Consider the following 17,488-nt stretch of genomic DNA (forward strand, 5'->3'; position numbering starts at 1 on the left):
AAGGAAAAGTTTTTTCAAAGATTTATTTTTTTAAATGTATGCAACAAAATGTTTTACATTAATTTAATATAAAACGTGATTTTTACTGCCCACATCACAGTTCCTTGAATTATTCTGAAAGGCTGGCATTTTAATGTATTTCAAAGAAGTCTCAACATATTTTGAACATTGTACTCTTCAAAGCCTACTTTACAGTGAGGTAATATTCATAAAATGATATATTACATCTGAAGTTACATCTCAAAGTCTAAAACAACATGACAGATATGAGGTAATTCAATTCAAGCACCAGCTATGGAAAAAAAATGCATGTAAACAGTTTTAAATAAAAGTTTTAAGGAAAAAAAGAAAGAAAACATCTACATTCAAGTATAACCATTGGACAATGCCCCTGAAAAGACATGGAAGCAGATACAGCTGTGGATGAATCCTCAAGTGCCAATCTCAAAAACAACAACAAAGAAGGACAAAAACAAACAAACAAGACACTAAACAAAATAATTTTCTTCAGATAACTGACAACCATTTGAACTATAAAATTGCCCATACAAACATTGTGTAACAAGAAGTTGCTGAAGATGGTAGAATGGTTTATTTTGGCCCGCTGTGATTTTGGCACCTCAATAATATAACTGCGTAAAAACGTTGTAGCTGGAGACAGCAGTGTTTCCTCTCTGCTGCTGCTGTCAGCGAAAGTGCTCCTTTAACCTCCAGATGCCCTCCTGTCCAGAGGTTCTGTGAAAAAAGCAGATACTCCTGAGCAGCTCTCTGAAGACAGGAACTTGTTCCTGTGTAAGTCTCGGTTTGAAATACTCCAGCACTTCCTGCGTGGTGGCCTGTCCGTCCACATTTGCCTGGAAGGCAACAAAGTTGCGCAGATCGACTAAAAGCTCATCGTGCTCTGTGGGTGGAGCAGGAGGAGAACTGGTTCCTGGAGCTTCAGAGTTGTCCTCGTCCTCTTCTTCGGCATCTCCGCGACTGGAGAGGTTGCTGATGTGATTTCGAGCTCTCATTTTGGCCAGAAGGGAAGCTGATGATAGCGGGGCAGAGTTTGAGTCACTCTCTGCTCCTTCCCCACTGAAATGAGCTCCTGCACCAGGTTTCTTCAACGCTGACTTTTTTACAATAGAACTATCCTATAATAAGAGATAAAACACAGAATAGAGTGAATAATCAGTCAAATTTACCATCTGTAATACGTTTTTATGGGAACATAAGTTACCTTGCATTTGATGGAGGTGGTGGTGGACTGAACAGAACGTCCGACTAAGATGGAATTCCTCTTTTGGCCAAAACGCTTCCTGAAACACAAAGTAAATCAGGCAAAAAAACAAAAAAATGAAGTAAATCTGAGGAGCTGTATCCCACCCCCAGGGAACTGATGGGATACCTTGCAGGTGGAGGAGGGGGTCTGTTAAAGGGCAATCTGCACTGCTGCCGGGAACTCTTTAGTGCTTTGAGGGCATCTTTTGCCACTCTGTTGGCTTCTGCTTCCACAAGAACATAATCCGGGTTGGAGGATTCCATGATGGAGTCGTGCTGCATCACACTGTGGATCCCTGACAAAGGCAACAGGAAGTGAGACAGCTGAACAACCGGGTTTAAAGTTTGTGTGACATAAAAACCACTCGCACATGATTCCTACCAGATTTCTTAAGGAGCTTTGACAGGACGTAATCATCCGATTTCTTCTGCTCCTCTGCTGTGTTTTCTTCAGCCTTCTCCTTCAGAAGAGTCCTTTTCTTCACCAGGTGAGAGATGCGGTGGCCTTCGAATCGAGCCTCTCGTGAGCGTTTGACCTTTTTATTCTTACGTTTATCAGCAGAGTCACAGTGTTTTCTCTTTTCCCGGTGTTTCTGAGGACTGCTTAAAGAAAAGTCTTTGTGCTGGTGATGATTCAGTAAGACTGAACCATGAGGTTCTTTGTTGTTGTTTTTTTCTGGAATAGTTGTCTCTTCAACTGAACCATTTTGGTCGATATTTTTGCAGTCGGTAAATGTACTAAATTTTCCCTGAGTAGGTAAGGATGTACCACTTTTGAAGAGTGCAGTGTCTTCTGAGGAGGAGCGTTTCCTGGTTGGAGCAGCTTCTCTTTGGTTTGCTGAGGAGTGTGAATGGTTGTTCGTGAGCTTCGGCCTCGCTGGTTTCTTGGTCACTTTGACGTCAGAGCCCGTGCCTGTTTTAAACCAAAAATAACCTCATCAACAGCAATTTTATGACATTCTCTTTAACTTAGTAATGGATGTGTGATGAGAACACACCTGCAAATATAGCACTGGTTTCTGTTCCCTGAGATCCATCTGGGTCAGCCAGAGTGAAGAGTTCATAGATGTCATTAGACTTGAAAAACCGTCTTTGTTTCGGATCCTTCAGAACACGATTGGTCAGAAACTGTTTAAAGATTTGCCTGGATTTTTGGAAGAAAAACAAAATATATGTTACTTTACATTACAGCAGTGCTTCTCAAAAAGAGGGGCATGCCCCTGCCAGGGGGAGGGCGCGCAGTAGTAGCGGTATTAGGTACAGATAATACGGGCAATTGCTCAGGGCGCAAAAGGGGGGCGGTGACAGCGGCTCAGTGCTTGGAAAAATATCTGCGCCCCCATTGGTTTCCTATTATCCGTTATATGACAGTGTTTGTAACAGCCTGAAACTGTGAACTGCCGTCCCTGCAGCTGCTCCTGTCACACACGGCTCGCGTGTGTGAGAACGAGAGGGGAGGGGTAGTGGGCTCTGGCTGCGAGGTGGAACGCGCATGCGGAGCGCTCCCTTGTTGCGCAACACCAGGATCATCTCGTGCCTTTAGCTCACTCAGCTCTTCTAATAATGCCATTCTTTATTAACTATTGTAGGTATTTTAATGACGTCTTTATTTTCCATCAATATATTCTTTGTCTGCCTGTCCTTTAGTTTGTCAGTATTTGACAGAAAGACAGCATGTAATGCAGGAAAACAGCTGCACTTTATAAGATCATAAATAAACAATCAATCATTTAGAAAAAAATCTGCACAATGTTTTTTTTTACCCGTTTCTTCAGACTAAAAACGTTAAATATATTGATGCTGTTGTGTTAATATTTCTGATCAATTTACATTTAACATTATTTATTGACAATTTTTTTTCTCAGCATCAAATGGTTCAGTTGGTCAAAAATGTTTCTAGTTTAAATAAGGACTGACAGATTTTTTTATTTTAGGCACTTTAAGCTTCTTTTCTGTTTTAGAATATAACGGTTTCTGTGTGGCAAAATAAAGTTAATATTTGTTTGAAAGTGGATTTATACTGTTTTTTTTCTTTTGTTATTGTTAAAAGATACAATTTTAGGTATAATTACACAATTTCTATAGATACTAAACTAATATATTGTTTTCGCGGCGAGAGTGTGAGTGTGTGTGTGTGTGTGTGGGGGGGGGTGAAACATTTTCTTTTTCCTAAGGGGGGCTCGCAAAAAATAATTGAGAAGCACTGCATTACAGTGAACCCTTCTGGTCTAGTCTCCAAAGCAGAGATAGAATTTAGACTTAAAAAATGTTATTAGTTGAAATGTCTAAAAGGAGCTGATGTAAAAAGAATTGTCAATTTTAATGTTTTAAAAGTGGAAAGTCATTCAAAGGACAAATCTTTGTGTGAAGAGTTGACATTCAAGAATTCGGATACACTTGTGTAGTTCTTGCAATGTAGTGTATTTGGTGTACAAAAGCATTCATTACCTGTGGTAGATTTTCTCTTCGATGGTGCCTGCGGTCAATAGTCTGTAGATCGTTACTTGCAACGTCTGACCGATTCTCCATGCTCGCTCTCTGGCCTTTTGGCACAAAAAATGCAGTCAACAAAGTGATGAACCACAAAAATCAGGAATGATTACTCTCATTTTTAACACTTTTTAGAAAGCATTTTAACTTTTTAGTAAACAAAACAAACAAAAAAGGTGAAAGGCAAGAAACATATCCTGTCCGGATCTGGGTAGGCACTAGTGTTCATGTGGCTGAGCTGGTTCCTGATATAAATAGGTTCCCAATGAACTGCTTCCTGACAGCAGAGCAAAGCCATAAGTTTGTTTTATAATTACAGTCCTGTTTTTATATTTGTGTGTGGGGTCGTGTGGTGTGTGTGCTAACGGAGGCGATGGCAGTTGCGTTGGTTGGTTTTAGTTAACATTTTTGTGACAACCCTTTTTTTTTACTGTAAAGCATGAAAAGCTCCTATTTAATTAAGTTTGATTTAATTAAAGTTTGATGTCATGTCATCTTGCAAAATGCTTCCAGTGAGCGTCTAACCTGTGTGTCTGTACTGGGGTTCCAGTCTGGATCATAGATGATGACTCTGTTGGCTCCAGTCAGATTGACTCCCAGACCTCCAACTTTAGTGGTCAACAAGAAAATGAAGATGGATCTGTCCTGTAATAAGATAAACAAGAATCAGCAATTCATACTTGCAAACTTCTACAGTGGAGTTGTTATCACATAATGCAGAATCAAGTTTCGCTTGATTCCAGATCAGCATCAGTTAGGGCTCAGTGATGGGATTTTCATGGTTAATTCTCCGAGCCAGGAAGGATGATCCTTACCTGGTTGTAGCGAGCAATCAATGGCTGTCGAGAAGCTATCGTGGTTGTTCCATCCATTTTCAGGTATGAGTAGTTGTTCTCTCTTACAAATACTTCCAAGATATCCAGCATCTGGAACACAAGAAGATCATAGTGACAACGACACACAGAAAAAGAGGACAGGAAAGGGAGGCAGAGAAGAGGAAACGGGGAGTGAGGTTTGGATTAGCTCTAAAAGGATTAGATGCAGATTAATATTACATGGACAGAGATGCCAACAGGGATGGTCTCAGGTTCCCTCTGAGGTATAATCTCATTGGTATTGACTGGAACAGCTGGGACCTCTTTTATACACACACTCTGCCTCTCACATAATCACAGCAACACATGCAACATTTTAGATGGAGAAGCAGCAAAAACACAATATTGCTACCTCTAGATCTCTAAGATAACATATTTAAATCATCATAAAGACACAACAGATTGATTTATGCCTCATTTTCCAAACACTTTCCAAAATATAAACTTTGTGTCGCTCACCTGTCTAGACTGAGAGAAGAGAAGAACCCTGTGGCCTTGTTTGAACCAGAGCCGAAGTAGGGACTCCACCACTATCAGTTTCCCTGAGCGTCTCCAAAAGCCAAAGTGTTCCTCCTCGGTTAGCTGGTCCTCGGGGATTCCCTTCAGCATCCGGGGGCCACCCGAGAACAGGTCCGGGTGGTTACAAATCTTGCGCAGTGCTATCAAACCTGAGAACACCTGAGCACAAAGAGGAAACAAATGAAGACAAACCATTATCTTTTATGGGGAAAGCGCTAGTGACAACACATTGATCAAATTTAGTGCATTTTGCAATGCTGTACCTTTAAACAAATACACACATTTACTTTAGTCTACAGGAATGAATTACATAATTTATTTAGGGACGATAAAGGCTGTGTTTCTTGATGAGGGCCCAGCGGCCACTGCATTAGTAATGGTGGTTAATGGACTGAGAGTGACCACTGAATATATCTATGAGAGTGTGTGCAAGCACAATCGGGTCAGCCCCATCGCTTCCTCCACGCCTATTTGGTCAGTGGTGATAAATGGTAGTTTGTCTCTCTAGAGTCCAGCTAATGTGAGAGGAACAACTGGACACTGTTCTTTAAGGGAGCAACAACTATCCAACATCTCTTAAAAAATACACACAAACCTGTCTGAAAGAAATCGACAAAGCAGAATTTATAAATGAAGGATTGAAAAAGCGAAAGGAGCAGATGTCCTTGTGAGCAAACATGGAAAAAAAAAACATTACAACAATCCACACAAAAACCAAAACACTTTAAAAAACTCACCTGCATGTCACCATTCAGTATTTGGTAGACTTCTTTAGAATCTAAGAAGCTCTGATAGACCTGCCGTTGTTCCTCTGTTAGTCTGCAGAACAGCACCTACAGGAGCAAACAAACACACCTTGAGGTGAGTCTGATGCTACGTTCACACCAGGCTCAGAAATGCACGCTCCAAAAAAACGTTTATGAAAACTTTATGTAAACGCATGTATATGCACATTTGAGGCTTCAAAACTCTTTTAGGTCAGTTTTCAGGCTCTATGTACAAAAAGAAACGCAGCCACTGAATGCGCGTCAAAAGTTAAACCATTTGACCATTCAGGGACTCGGCTTTGGTAGTCACGTATGGGTAGCTTCCAATTTAAAACACGGAAGCACCAACTGTTTGAAAAAAGTTCACAAAGAAGAAATTAATAATTGCAGTTTGTGTCCGGTTGGAATTATATGACACAAAGTCTTTCATCTATCAGAATAGAGCTATGGAATAAAGCCTGGAGCAAGATTCACGAGGTTTGCACCGCTTCATCACATGCCCTGCATGTGCGTAGCATACGTTTGAAAAGGACAGTGAAAATCCACTTTAAAGCCACTTGATGAAGTGAGTTGAGTGAGAACAGAAATGATTGGGAAGCATTGTGGCTTTTAAAGCAAACACGGTCCTGAGGGATTGATCTTAATGAGCAGGAGTGGGCAGAGAAGTCAACCAGCATCAGGCAGGAGGACAGACTGGAGACCAGCCACTTAAATGAATACCAGCTTCTTTTACTTTACTAGGACTTTATTAGCTGGTTTACCTGACAAGGGCCATCTATACAAATTCATTTAACACACATTAATCAAGCACTTTGCAGATCGAGAACAGGAAGTCTCATCAAAAGACACAAACATCTCTGTCGTTACGGGGTTGGGAGTACCTGCTCGTTCTTGTCGGGTAAGGAGAGGTTGGCCTTGACGTCTGCCTTCATTCTTCTGAGCAGGTAAGGATTTATGGTGTCCCTCAGCACACACGCACACTTATATGCCGTCTGGACCTGTGTATTGAGAACAATTAGACCTTAGAGGACAGACAGACTCCTATCTTCATGGTTTCTGAACTCTGACACTTGTCCTGCCGCCCTACTCAATGTTGTAAGCCATTAAACTTTAATCAGTACTTTTTTGGCCCCTAGGGTCAAAACGCTTTTTCTTTCATCACAATTGCTGAACATCTTCATTTTAAGATGGGGGCTGGTAGGAGTTAAGAAACCCCCTGCAAAGGGTCTACTCCACTTTATACAGACTCTGTGCTAAAAGCCAGTTTGCTCTTTAAACATTAACTCTCTGGGAGTCCACGGGGGGATCAAAGACACTGTTGGCAGTGCTGGAGGGGACAATAAAATCGGCAGGGGGAGAGATCCAGGGGCTAAATGGAGGCGAGATTGGAAAGCAGCCGAAGAGGATCAAGCGATCTCAGCACAAGCTGCTGAGTGGATTCCCATTGAATGGGGGGGTGCATAAATGCACATTTCAGTAATGGATCCAATATCCACTTGCTCATCAGGCCCCACCCCCTTAGCTGTAGATTTTCCCAAACAGATATTTGCACATACATTCTCTTTATGTTTCAACTGAGAGGCCCGCTCTGCTGCTCTGAGGATTTCAGGATAAAGCAGCAAAGCTTTGTCCTCTCTGACCATTTAATAACATTAATAATTAGTAAAGGTTTTTATTATCGACAGCGGAAAAAGCATCAATAGCCAGCCTAAATAATTAAATCTGTACAGTCAGTGGGTTAATAACGATTGAACACTAATGACAAAGGGCTACAATTTAGATGCCTCTTTACTTTAGCCTCTTTCTCTCTCACACATTAAGGAGGAACTGAAGTTCCTTCATATATGAGCCTACATTATCCAGCGCTGCTTTTAATGGCTCCGTTGGTCCACCGTCTCTTCCTCTAAGCTGCTCCCTTTTACCTCTTCTCAACTGCGAGTGAAACTGACTTAAACTGTGTGATCGTTGGCTTTAAAATATTTCAGCACTTCAAAGCTGTTGTAGGAGCTCCCTGACTGTGCCTGTTCACGTACCTGCACAGGTGAGGCGTTGCTGTATCCTCCCATGGTAATAGGCACAGAGAATTGCTCCATGAAGACGGGCAGCGTCCCGAGTTTACCAGGGAAGACAAAGTCAAACAGAGACCACAGCTCCTTCAAATTGTTCTGCATCGGTGATCCGGACAGTATGAACCTGTGAGGAGTTTGAAACTGCAGAAACCAAGAAAGTCAGAAACACTTTACAGCAAAAGAAATAGTGCTGGATAGAGAAACACTTGTATTTAGTTTTAATTGTAAAAATTCCTTGTTTTACCCAAAAGACAACAAGTTGTGTGAAAACAGTTTTACATCACCAAACAAAATTTGTTTGGTATAAAACTGGTAAATTCATATTTATTAGAATTAAAAAAATCGTATAGAGAATAGAATTAAGTATCATGGAAGTGATAACCCCGCCTCAATTCCAAAGGAACCACGGAGCAAACGCACCTGCTTGCAAGCAGCAGTGACTGCAGCATTTGGATTCCTGATCTTGTGACCCTCGTCCAGTATGATATAGTGCCAGTCATAACGTATTAGGATGTCCTGCAAATTTCTTACAGCTGAATATGAGGTAATGAGGATCCCATGACACGAGGCTATTTCTGGAATGAGTTTTTCCTACAAAACAGGAAAAAAGACCGGAAACATTTGAACTGTCTGTATACTTGACGCTTATATTTTCTACGTCACAAATAACCTCTTTTTCAAACGGAATTTATTCTTCTGTTCCTGACTCGCAATTATTCAAATACAGAAATACTCAGAAATGCTGTTTTGAGCCTAATTTCCTTTATATAAGACCTCCATCATAAAACAAATGTCACAAGAACATTAATTAGGATGTGTACAAAATATTAAAAGGGACACTGTCGAATTCTTCTTTATTTTGTGATTCAAAAAGTACATTATTTTTGAGCAAGGTAAACAAAAAACCTTTACCTTTTTGCTGGTGAAGGAGCCGGTTTCATGGAGAACGGCAACTCTGAAAGGTGGCCACCAGGTGTGAAACTCTTTGACCCACTGGTGCATGACTGTGGCTGGACACACAATAACTGTTGGACCCAGACCAGCATATCTGAGAAAACACACAAAAAAGAAAACATTAATGAAGACTCTAGTAAATGTTTTCTGGACTAAAGCAAAAACAAATTAATAATAAAAAAAGGGAAAACTGAACACATTTATCAAGTAAACAAAAATTAGTCTGTACTTTACACCTAATATTTGTTTCTAAAATAAGAAAGTGCATGAAAATATTTACAAGAACGTTGTCAAAAATACATAAACACACAATGATGCGCTAATGGGCCGGTATGAAGCTCTGCCTGGTGGAAGCTATTGATACTGAGCCATAATTGAGTTTGTAAGCAATCAATTTGTGGGCGTCTATAGTAGACAGAGTATTGACCAACAGGGAAGCTCCACAAGCTGTCTGCATGAGTGTCACTTCTGAATTAAAAACAGGTTTTAATCAAAATTACCTCCGTTTTTTTTCTGGTGCCTATTATACACCTTATACTGCTTCACGTCTAAAGTTTTTTTAAAACAGTCTCTCTCAAACAGAGGGCCAGTATTTCTCTGATGTCTGCAGTAAGAAAGTGAAGAGTCTGATAATTGAAACATGTTTAATAATTCAGATGAATACTCTCAAGCAGAATTCCCCCTAATCAAATATTCATACCATACAGACACACGGGCTCTGGACGCTGCTTGTTCTCAGTGTGCGTCTCTGTACCTGTAGTTGGACCCTCTAGTCCTTAGTTTGCTGTAGCTCAGCCCAGCCAGAAAGCTGATGACCTGGATGGTTTTGCCCAATCCCATCTCATCTCCCAAGATGCCGCCGGCCTGCTGACAATGAAGTTCCCACATCCAGCGCACACCTGTCTGCTGGTACCTGACAACACAACAAATTTGCTCACATCTAATCATGCTGAGACACTCTCAAAAGATCTGTCTTGAATTTTAACCTTTCGGTCAGCTATGAAAAACTTTCAGGTTTCAGTCTTTGTCTTGAAATATTTTAGTCCTCAATCACTTTAAAGTGTTTTACAAGAACTTTAAAGTTCAAACAAAAATATTTATCAGCTAATCCTAATTCAAGAGCGACGGTTTCAGTAGTAGTTCAGTGGGTGTGGAACAGTCCAGGGCACAGTGCTCAGTCTTATCACATATCAAAGCTTTATACTGAACTCACTTGTAAAGTTTTTTCCAGAGGAAACCTGGAACTTTGAAGCCTTCGTCAAACTCTGCATCGCTGTCATCTGACATCTCTTCACCTCTTTCTCTCTTCTCTTCCTTTTCTCGAAGGCGATTTCGTTTCCATCGCCTAGTGAGAAAAAAAGCTCATAATGATGACGCTTGTCTGCTTTGACAGCAATGGCATGTCAATCATGTATAAAAAAAACACAGAAAGCTGAGGTCTGCAAACATTTTTGTATTATTTAATTTTTTCTGACTTGAAACTTGTAGGCGGGAATTTATTTCAATAAAGAAGTTCATTTAAGGTGATGCAAGAGACTTCCAACTGTACGACTCCTAGTCTTTAAATGTTAAAGATCCACTTAGATGAAAACGGTGCTTTTGAGCTGCCGTCCGGCTCAACACTGTACAGCTGGATAGCTTCAATAATTGCTCATCATTTTTGTTGCACCTCTGATGTTAGGTTGGGGGTGTGCAGGGCTGTAAGCTAGCGGGAAAGCACAAAAACTAATGGATAATGGGAAGGGGCCGGGCTTACTCCACACCAACGGTCCCGCCCACAACTCAGAGGGGAATTTCTAAAGAACTTCTGCTGCTCTGCAGAAACTATGTCCTAGAAAACGACACAGGTTTTTTGATTTTGGCTAAAAATGGCATAACCATAATTAAAAGAACACTGGGAAAGCTTTTAAAATAGATCAAAAGATAATCAAAGTAGGACTTTAAAAAAAGGAGGAATGAAGCGAACATTATGCTCAAGCTTAGTTGGGTCAATTTGTGAGAAGGAAGCAATTGTTGGTAACTTCTCTATCACCTGTCAGTCGGCTGTTCTATCACTTCATTGGCAACAAGCCCATTAAAACCACCTCACTTTTGTCGACACGGATCTAATGGTCATTAAATGTAGGGCAAACTGTGCAATATTTTAAATTTGCATCTCATCCACTATGCAGTTTTTTGTTTGTTTGTTTTGTTTGTCCTGTATGGTGGACCATCTCAAGAAAAAGGTAAATGTAAAGAGAATACTTTTAATAGTGTAGGGAAGAGGGCAGTTAGAAGCAGAATCGTTGTGCTGCAAATGAAGATTGATACAGACAATTAGTAGTGCACGTTCCCCAGAAAGGTGTGAGGTGCAGAAGATAAGAATCCATCTTCATTTGGGCCTGGTCCTGTCACCCTGCTACGAACCCGGTCCTTTAGCTGGGCCTGGGAGACCACACTCTCTAATTAAGTCAAGACTAAGCATTGGTTCAGTTAATTACACTTTTCTGCCCCCACTCTATCCCTAAACTCAACTAGAAATACCGCCTACACTAATAATATCATTCTCCGCATTAGCCAGCCTCACCATCCATGCCGTGTCAATGCTGTCGAATTGACATTCAGTCACTTTAGTGTAGAAAAAGGACACATGCCAACACAATTTATTTGACGGCTATAAATATGAAATCTCATTAGGGCTGCTCTTCCATTAATTTGAGCATTAGAATGAGTGAGCATGTAAAGCCATGTGCGGGAAGATAATTAGGCCGGAGCAAGACCAGAGAGAGAAGGAGAGTACCGAGTGAATTTGCTAAGTCAAGAAACAGCTGCCAATCTCATCTGGGATTAACTCTCTTTTTTGCAGCACGGAGCCAGCGAAAACAAACTGCTTTCTCCTTAGGTAAAGAAAATAACAACAATAGACCATTTGTACCAGTGCCATTACAAATGTGATGCTCAATTTGTTCTGTGACGATGATTTACAGGGATCCACGCTAACTTTTCTACCTATGAACACTAAGGAAAGGGAACTAAAAATGTAGATCACTTCTTTACTTTGACACTTTCACTTTTATTTATTTCGTTTGGAGCATATTTATGATAAATTATTTGAATATTTCTTTCTGCTGAATCATTTCCACAATTGCAACGTCACTTCTCCTCCACAGATTCGAAACTTTTCAATTTTGGTTATGAATGAAACTGTTTCGGGAAGTTATTTCAGATGCAGATTTACCGCTGTGGGTTTAAAGCTTTACAAAAAAGTTTAACAATTAATGACCTCAAACACACAATGATGAAATCAAAACTTCATTCTTTAGAAACTGATTTTTTTTTTTTTGGGTTAAAAGGACTACGCCAAGTGAAAGACATAAAAGGCCCATCTGACATTACTATAAATCATAGAAATATATATCCTTTTAACCCTTTTTTCACTTGTGTAAAGTATTCACAGACAAACTCATCCAATAAAAGCTGCAACTGCATATTTTATTTTTATGATCATGAGTCTGTTAATGGCTATTAAGGCTTGTTTTATCATGTGTCATTTCTACCTTCAGATGACGCTGCAGTTAGGTCAAAAGAGAAAAAGTCATAAGATCAGCGTCATTTAAGCAAACTCTTTACTCTTCAAGCAAAGGAGTTAAAAGAAGAAAGAAGTCTATTCCTTTGGTAGCACACAGCTAATGAAATAAGTTTATTTTACAAATGTTTAATACAGAGATTTGTCTTTTATTTTTACAAGAGTTAATTGGCTATTTTTCATCAGTTTTTACTGTGTGTTTGCCAATTTTAAATAAATTCACCAGTGTGAGGGAACCACTTGTGTCTGCACACACTTCATGAGAATTATTAAACATTTCCTGCGATTTAATAAATAATTGTACCACATGAAATACACTGTAATACCTTATTCGTTGCCTGTAGTACTCCACATCTCCATCGTCTTTATATCTCTTCATTTTACCACTGCCATTTTCCTCTTCATCTGAACTGTCAGGGTGGTATTCCTCATCATCGTTTGCTTTCTTCTTCCTCCAATGCTCTGGTTTTCTCTTATAAGGTTTAAGTTCATACTCATTATCATCATCATCCTCCCCAAAACCCTCAAGCATAGCTTCTCTCTCTTCTTGGTCAAGATCCAGAAATTCCTCACTGGGCAGGTACTCTGATCCTTCACTGTCCGTTTCCTCTCCCTCCGTGTGTCTCTTCCTCTTCCGTTTGGGCGGCTGGGGCTCAGCTTTGGGTCGAGCTTTGGGATGTGCCTTCAAAGCAGTTATCTGCAGCTTTCGCATGCGCTTCTTCAGTTTCTTGTCCTTAGATGAGAAAACCGTTTTTGGAATTTTACTACTTGTCCCCTCAGTTGAGCTGAAAGATGCGCTTTTCTTCTTCTTCCTTAAAAGTGGCACTTTTTTCCTCTCAGTTGCCATCTTGGCCTGATCTGCCAAGTACTCGTCAAACGCTGAGTTCTCAGCCAACATCAGCTTCCGAGGTTCTTTCTTTGCCTCTTTCTGTTGTATTCTGGTTCCAAAAGGGGTCATGTGACCTTTACGAATAAGCTCCTCCCATTCAGTCTCCTGAGCTGGCATGAGCATGCTGCCCAGTGTGGAGGGTCCAGGTTCTAGTAAGAGACATAAATCCAATGTTATATCTAAAATCAGTGCCTGTCAAAAACTAGCAGTTTAAGACAATGCGGAAAAAAAGTTCAAACGGAGATTGTGCTAATTTGTAGATGAAAACACAAGTTATTTTTTGATGAATTTTTGGCATAAATAACAAGTAGTTATCCACCACCAGAAAAAAGTATAAAATATACTAAGCTCCACTAAAATTAGACTTGAATATCTTAGCAGAGAATCACATGAAAACCGTTAACTCTACTTGAGCACTGCGATAAAGTCTTGCTGGTCTGCTGAGGTTCAATGAACAAGACCGGAAAAAAAGGATTATTTGAATGACCGATTACATTGTTTGGATGTTAGATCCAATAAAGTTGGTCTCATTATTTCAAAATTTGATGATCGGTGGGAATCCCCTCTCCCAAAAAGATTATAGGCGTCTTTATAGCAGCAGTTCAGTGGGCAATAATGTCAGGTCAAACATTAGAATGCCCAGATAGGTTCAAGATGACTGAAAAGATCAAATATCCACTTGCTACAGTCACCTTTTCCCCATTACAGTTTTGAATGCGTGGACTATAGAAGACCACAATGTTACTCAAGTCAGGTGATTCAGTCCATAACTTGCAGACGCTCGTCAAAATTGAACAAAGCAGACTTAAGGTGTTTTTTTGCTGCTGAATTTCAACTGAAGTCACAATTGAATGTCAACCATACAAAAGCATGGGTCAATCTGATCTAAGGCATTATAAATTTCCCCTTTCATATTTTGGCTGTAAACATTAGCAGGATTCCTCCACCATGTCCAAATGACTAAATGACTGAGCTGCTACCATAACAAATGTTTAGTTAAGTGTCTGTGTTAATCACAATTAGTATGACAGAAATTGAGAAACGCCCTTCACACTGTAATAGATCCCGCTGAGGGGAGAAGCAGCATGTCGTGAAAATTAAGACACAGCAAGTGTTTTTTCATTAGTGATTGGATAAGAAGACTGGTAATACAGTAGAGGAATCTAAGGGTTCACAGGGAGGAGCCTTTACCTTCTTCTTCATCATCTTCAGCCAAAAGTTCCGCTTCCACTCGCTGAGAGTCCTCTCCTCCCAGAATGGCCTGAAGCCGCTTCTGTTTCGCCCTGATTTTTTTCAGCTGTTTTTCCTGGATAAAAAGTTTTTGTCATCAATTCCACAGTCTGTTTTTAAATATTACCAATTAAACAGTACACTACCCTTAAGAAATACCTTTATATATATATTTTTTTACCTTATTTTCCTTTTGCCTTTTGACAGATTCAATCTTTCGACTTATATCTTTGCTGGATTCTGCATATGGAGAAAGTTGCTCAATTATCTTGTTGATGTGCTTCAGAGAGACCGTAACAGATCTGAAACACAAAAGACAAGACTTTGTTTTTTCACACTCCTATTAGGTTATGACTTTAAAATGAAATTAATATAACTTCCACTAGAATATAAAAAAGGTTAACCCATCGGGCTAACAATTTTAAGATCATCCTCACCATCTGAGCCTAAATATTTTGGTCCATCCACAGTTTCACAGAAGTGTTTTGTCCGTAAAACTAAATTAATGACCTTTTCCTTAAAAACACTTCAAGTTAACCAAAAAATGAATAAAAGAGGTGTATTAACATTGCTTTTTAAGCATCGTCCTTTACCTCACATCATCCAGCACAGAGTGGTACTCCTTCTCAGCCTCAGCTTTAGCAGCAGCCTGACTAGACTCCTGGATCGCTTCATCCACTTGCCGCAGGACACCTTGCTCAAGTACATCCTGGTCATAAACAGCCACACCAAGACCCTGGAGTTCATCAGCTCCAGAACTGGCAGAGGCTTCCTGGATGCGTTGTCGGTCAATGTGCAATATAGCTCCTGACCTTTTGCTACCTAAGAGAAGCAAATAAAAAACTATTGTGAGCAAATCTGCCGGAAAAAAAACATTTGAAATAGTTAAATGAAGTTATACTTAAGTATTGAAATCTCTTAATAACTGTAAAATGTTCGCATGTAAGTAACCAGTGACAACACCCTTAAGTTGTTACTTTTTGCGCTTCTACTTCAGTATCACATTAAATGCCAACTCCAATAACTTTTGATGTATTCTAAAATCGTTTCCAGTGGCCTTTAAGATTATTCCATTTTTAGGCAAACTCAAAAAACAGCAGGAGTTCATCAGAAATTAGTCTGAGTAAGCCTGTCCTCATTTCCCATCATCTATTTGTTTACATGCTCTCCCACTAGCTTACAGCCCCCCCCAAACCCCAACCTAACATTACTGGCGCAAGAAAAAAGATGAACAATACAAGAGCTATCCAGCCGTACAGTTTTGATTCAGATGCCAGCTTGGATGAGGAAAACAAAGAGGTACATGGATCTATTCGTCAGCAGGTGGATGCATCAGAATGGAGTGAGGCAGGGAGCTTGTGGGCCTCGAACTGTAACACCAACATCACTGCTACAGGCTTTTTCCAAAGGCAATGTTTTTATTGGCTTTTTCATAGATTGAATAAAGCTCTTTAAACGACTCACCATTGTCGTTGTCCCCGGGCCCAGGACATGTGGGATAGGCTGCAGCTGCCTCGGAACCCTGGGTGTTCTCAGGGAAGGAGCACGGGGCTTTGCCCCTTGCAGCTCCCTCATCCTCTGGCCATCCTAAAGTGAGGGCAGCACTGGCAGGGCTGGACAGAGACGCCTGCTCCTCTGTGCCTTCGGCAGGCATAGTGATGCAGCTGCCGACAGACAGAGTTGTTTGGGTTCAATCCAGCATCGAGCCAATTGTAAATGAGCAGTCTGTAAAAAGGTAAAATAAAAAATGAAGTTAAAACAGTGTTGGCGAAGCAGAATATGATAACAAAAACTATACTGCCGTCTAGTTCTAGAACTTCTAGCCAGTAAGTAAAGTTTGGAGGATTTTCAATGGCTCAAACTGTTATCACAGTTTGGAAAAATCACACCCGAACCCAATAATTATACATTAACCCAGTGTTATAACAATTGATAATAAAGGTAACAAGACAACTAGCCGTTAGCAAAGTTTAACTTTGATTTAATTTTTTCTTCGCAGACGTCTATTGTTTACGTCGCTCCATCCGTTAACTAAACTAGCTAAGCTAACAGCTGTTTGGACTCGGGAACCGTTTCGGATTCTATTAAACTAGCATGTTTGAGTTAACTCAAGATAATAAATGTGATACCTGAATTGTTAGTATTAAATATTACACATTAAAACCAACAAACATTGAAGCGATAATGGCAGAAGTCACTCACAGCGTGTGTAGTTACACAACAGCACTAGCTTGAATTATGTCATGTTTCTGCCCGGACTGCTTCTTTGTTTCCGGTGCCGACGAGCACGCGACAAGAGGGATATGGAGCGCCTCCTGTAGGTTTACAATTGTAACGCCACTCAATTTTTCTAAAAGCACAAATGAAAACGGATACAATTATTATTAGTAGTAGTATTTTATATTTTAATTTCAGCATATCCTTTTCATATTCAGCCTCAGGTCAAGACTTATTTAAATGATGACAAAAAATATGCACTTGATTTTAATACTTGATCTGTGAGACGAAATCATGTTTGGCCTTCTTATTTAAATAATACATTATTCATCTTTGTCATTAGATTTTATTAATACTTGTGTCTTATGACTTTTTTAAATTTTATTTTTATTTACTTATTCATTTATTTATATATTTATTCATATATCTATTTATACATTTAGATGTTTATTTTTACTAATTTGTATGTGTGATGGAAAAATATAAATAACTGATCTGAAAAAAGTAAATATGAAAAAAGTGAAGTGTGTGTGTGTGTGTATATATATATATATATATATATATATATATATATATAAAACAAATGACCTCTAGATGGCACTATATGATTACTTTACATGGTTTGACAAAAAGCTGAGTGAACAACTCAT

At 39.7% G+C, this 17,488-nt stretch overlaps 1 protein-coding gene across 2 annotated transcripts; it reads right to left on the bottom strand.

The window, feature by feature from the left end:
• Window positions 1–112: 112 nt before the first annotated feature.
• ercc6 (excision repair cross-complementation group 6) lies at window positions 113–16,957 on the bottom strand. Of its 2 annotated transcripts, none has more exons than XM_004077405.5 (22): window positions 16,824–16,957; window positions 16,086–16,346; window positions 15,215–15,443; window positions 14,803–14,923; window positions 14,583–14,697; window positions 12,829–13,540; window positions 10,151–10,282; window positions 9,692–9,850; window positions 8,896–9,031; window positions 8,404–8,574; window positions 7,948–8,124; window positions 6,796–6,912; window positions 5,885–5,980; window positions 5,088–5,306; window positions 4,569–4,679; window positions 4,279–4,398; window positions 3,712–3,806; window positions 2,262–2,407; window positions 1,646–2,176; window positions 1,391–1,559; window positions 1,223–1,301; window positions 113–1,136 (listed from the first exon to the last, which is right to left on the bottom strand). In XM_004077405.5, exons 2-22 carry the CDS (start codon window positions 16,273–16,275, stop codon window positions 687–689), a joined length of 4,275 nt encoding a protein of 1,424 aa, XP_004077453.1. In that variant the 5' UTR covers window positions 16,276–16,346; window positions 16,824–16,957; the 3' UTR covers window positions 113–686. The 2 variants fall into 2 exon arrangements, with proteins under 2 accessions (XP_004077453.1, XP_078788110.1); XM_078931984.1 differs by having other exon boundaries at window positions 16,751–16,827.
• Window positions 16,958–17,488: the final 531 nt, after the last annotated feature.

This window comes from Oryzias latipes, chromosome 15, assembly GCF_053564925.1.
Source record: "Oryzias latipes strain Hd-rR chromosome 15, Olatipes_Hd-rR_3.1".
In the NCBI taxonomy this organism is placed as follows: domain Eukaryota; kingdom Metazoa; phylum Chordata; class Actinopteri; order Beloniformes; family Adrianichthyidae; genus Oryzias; species Oryzias latipes.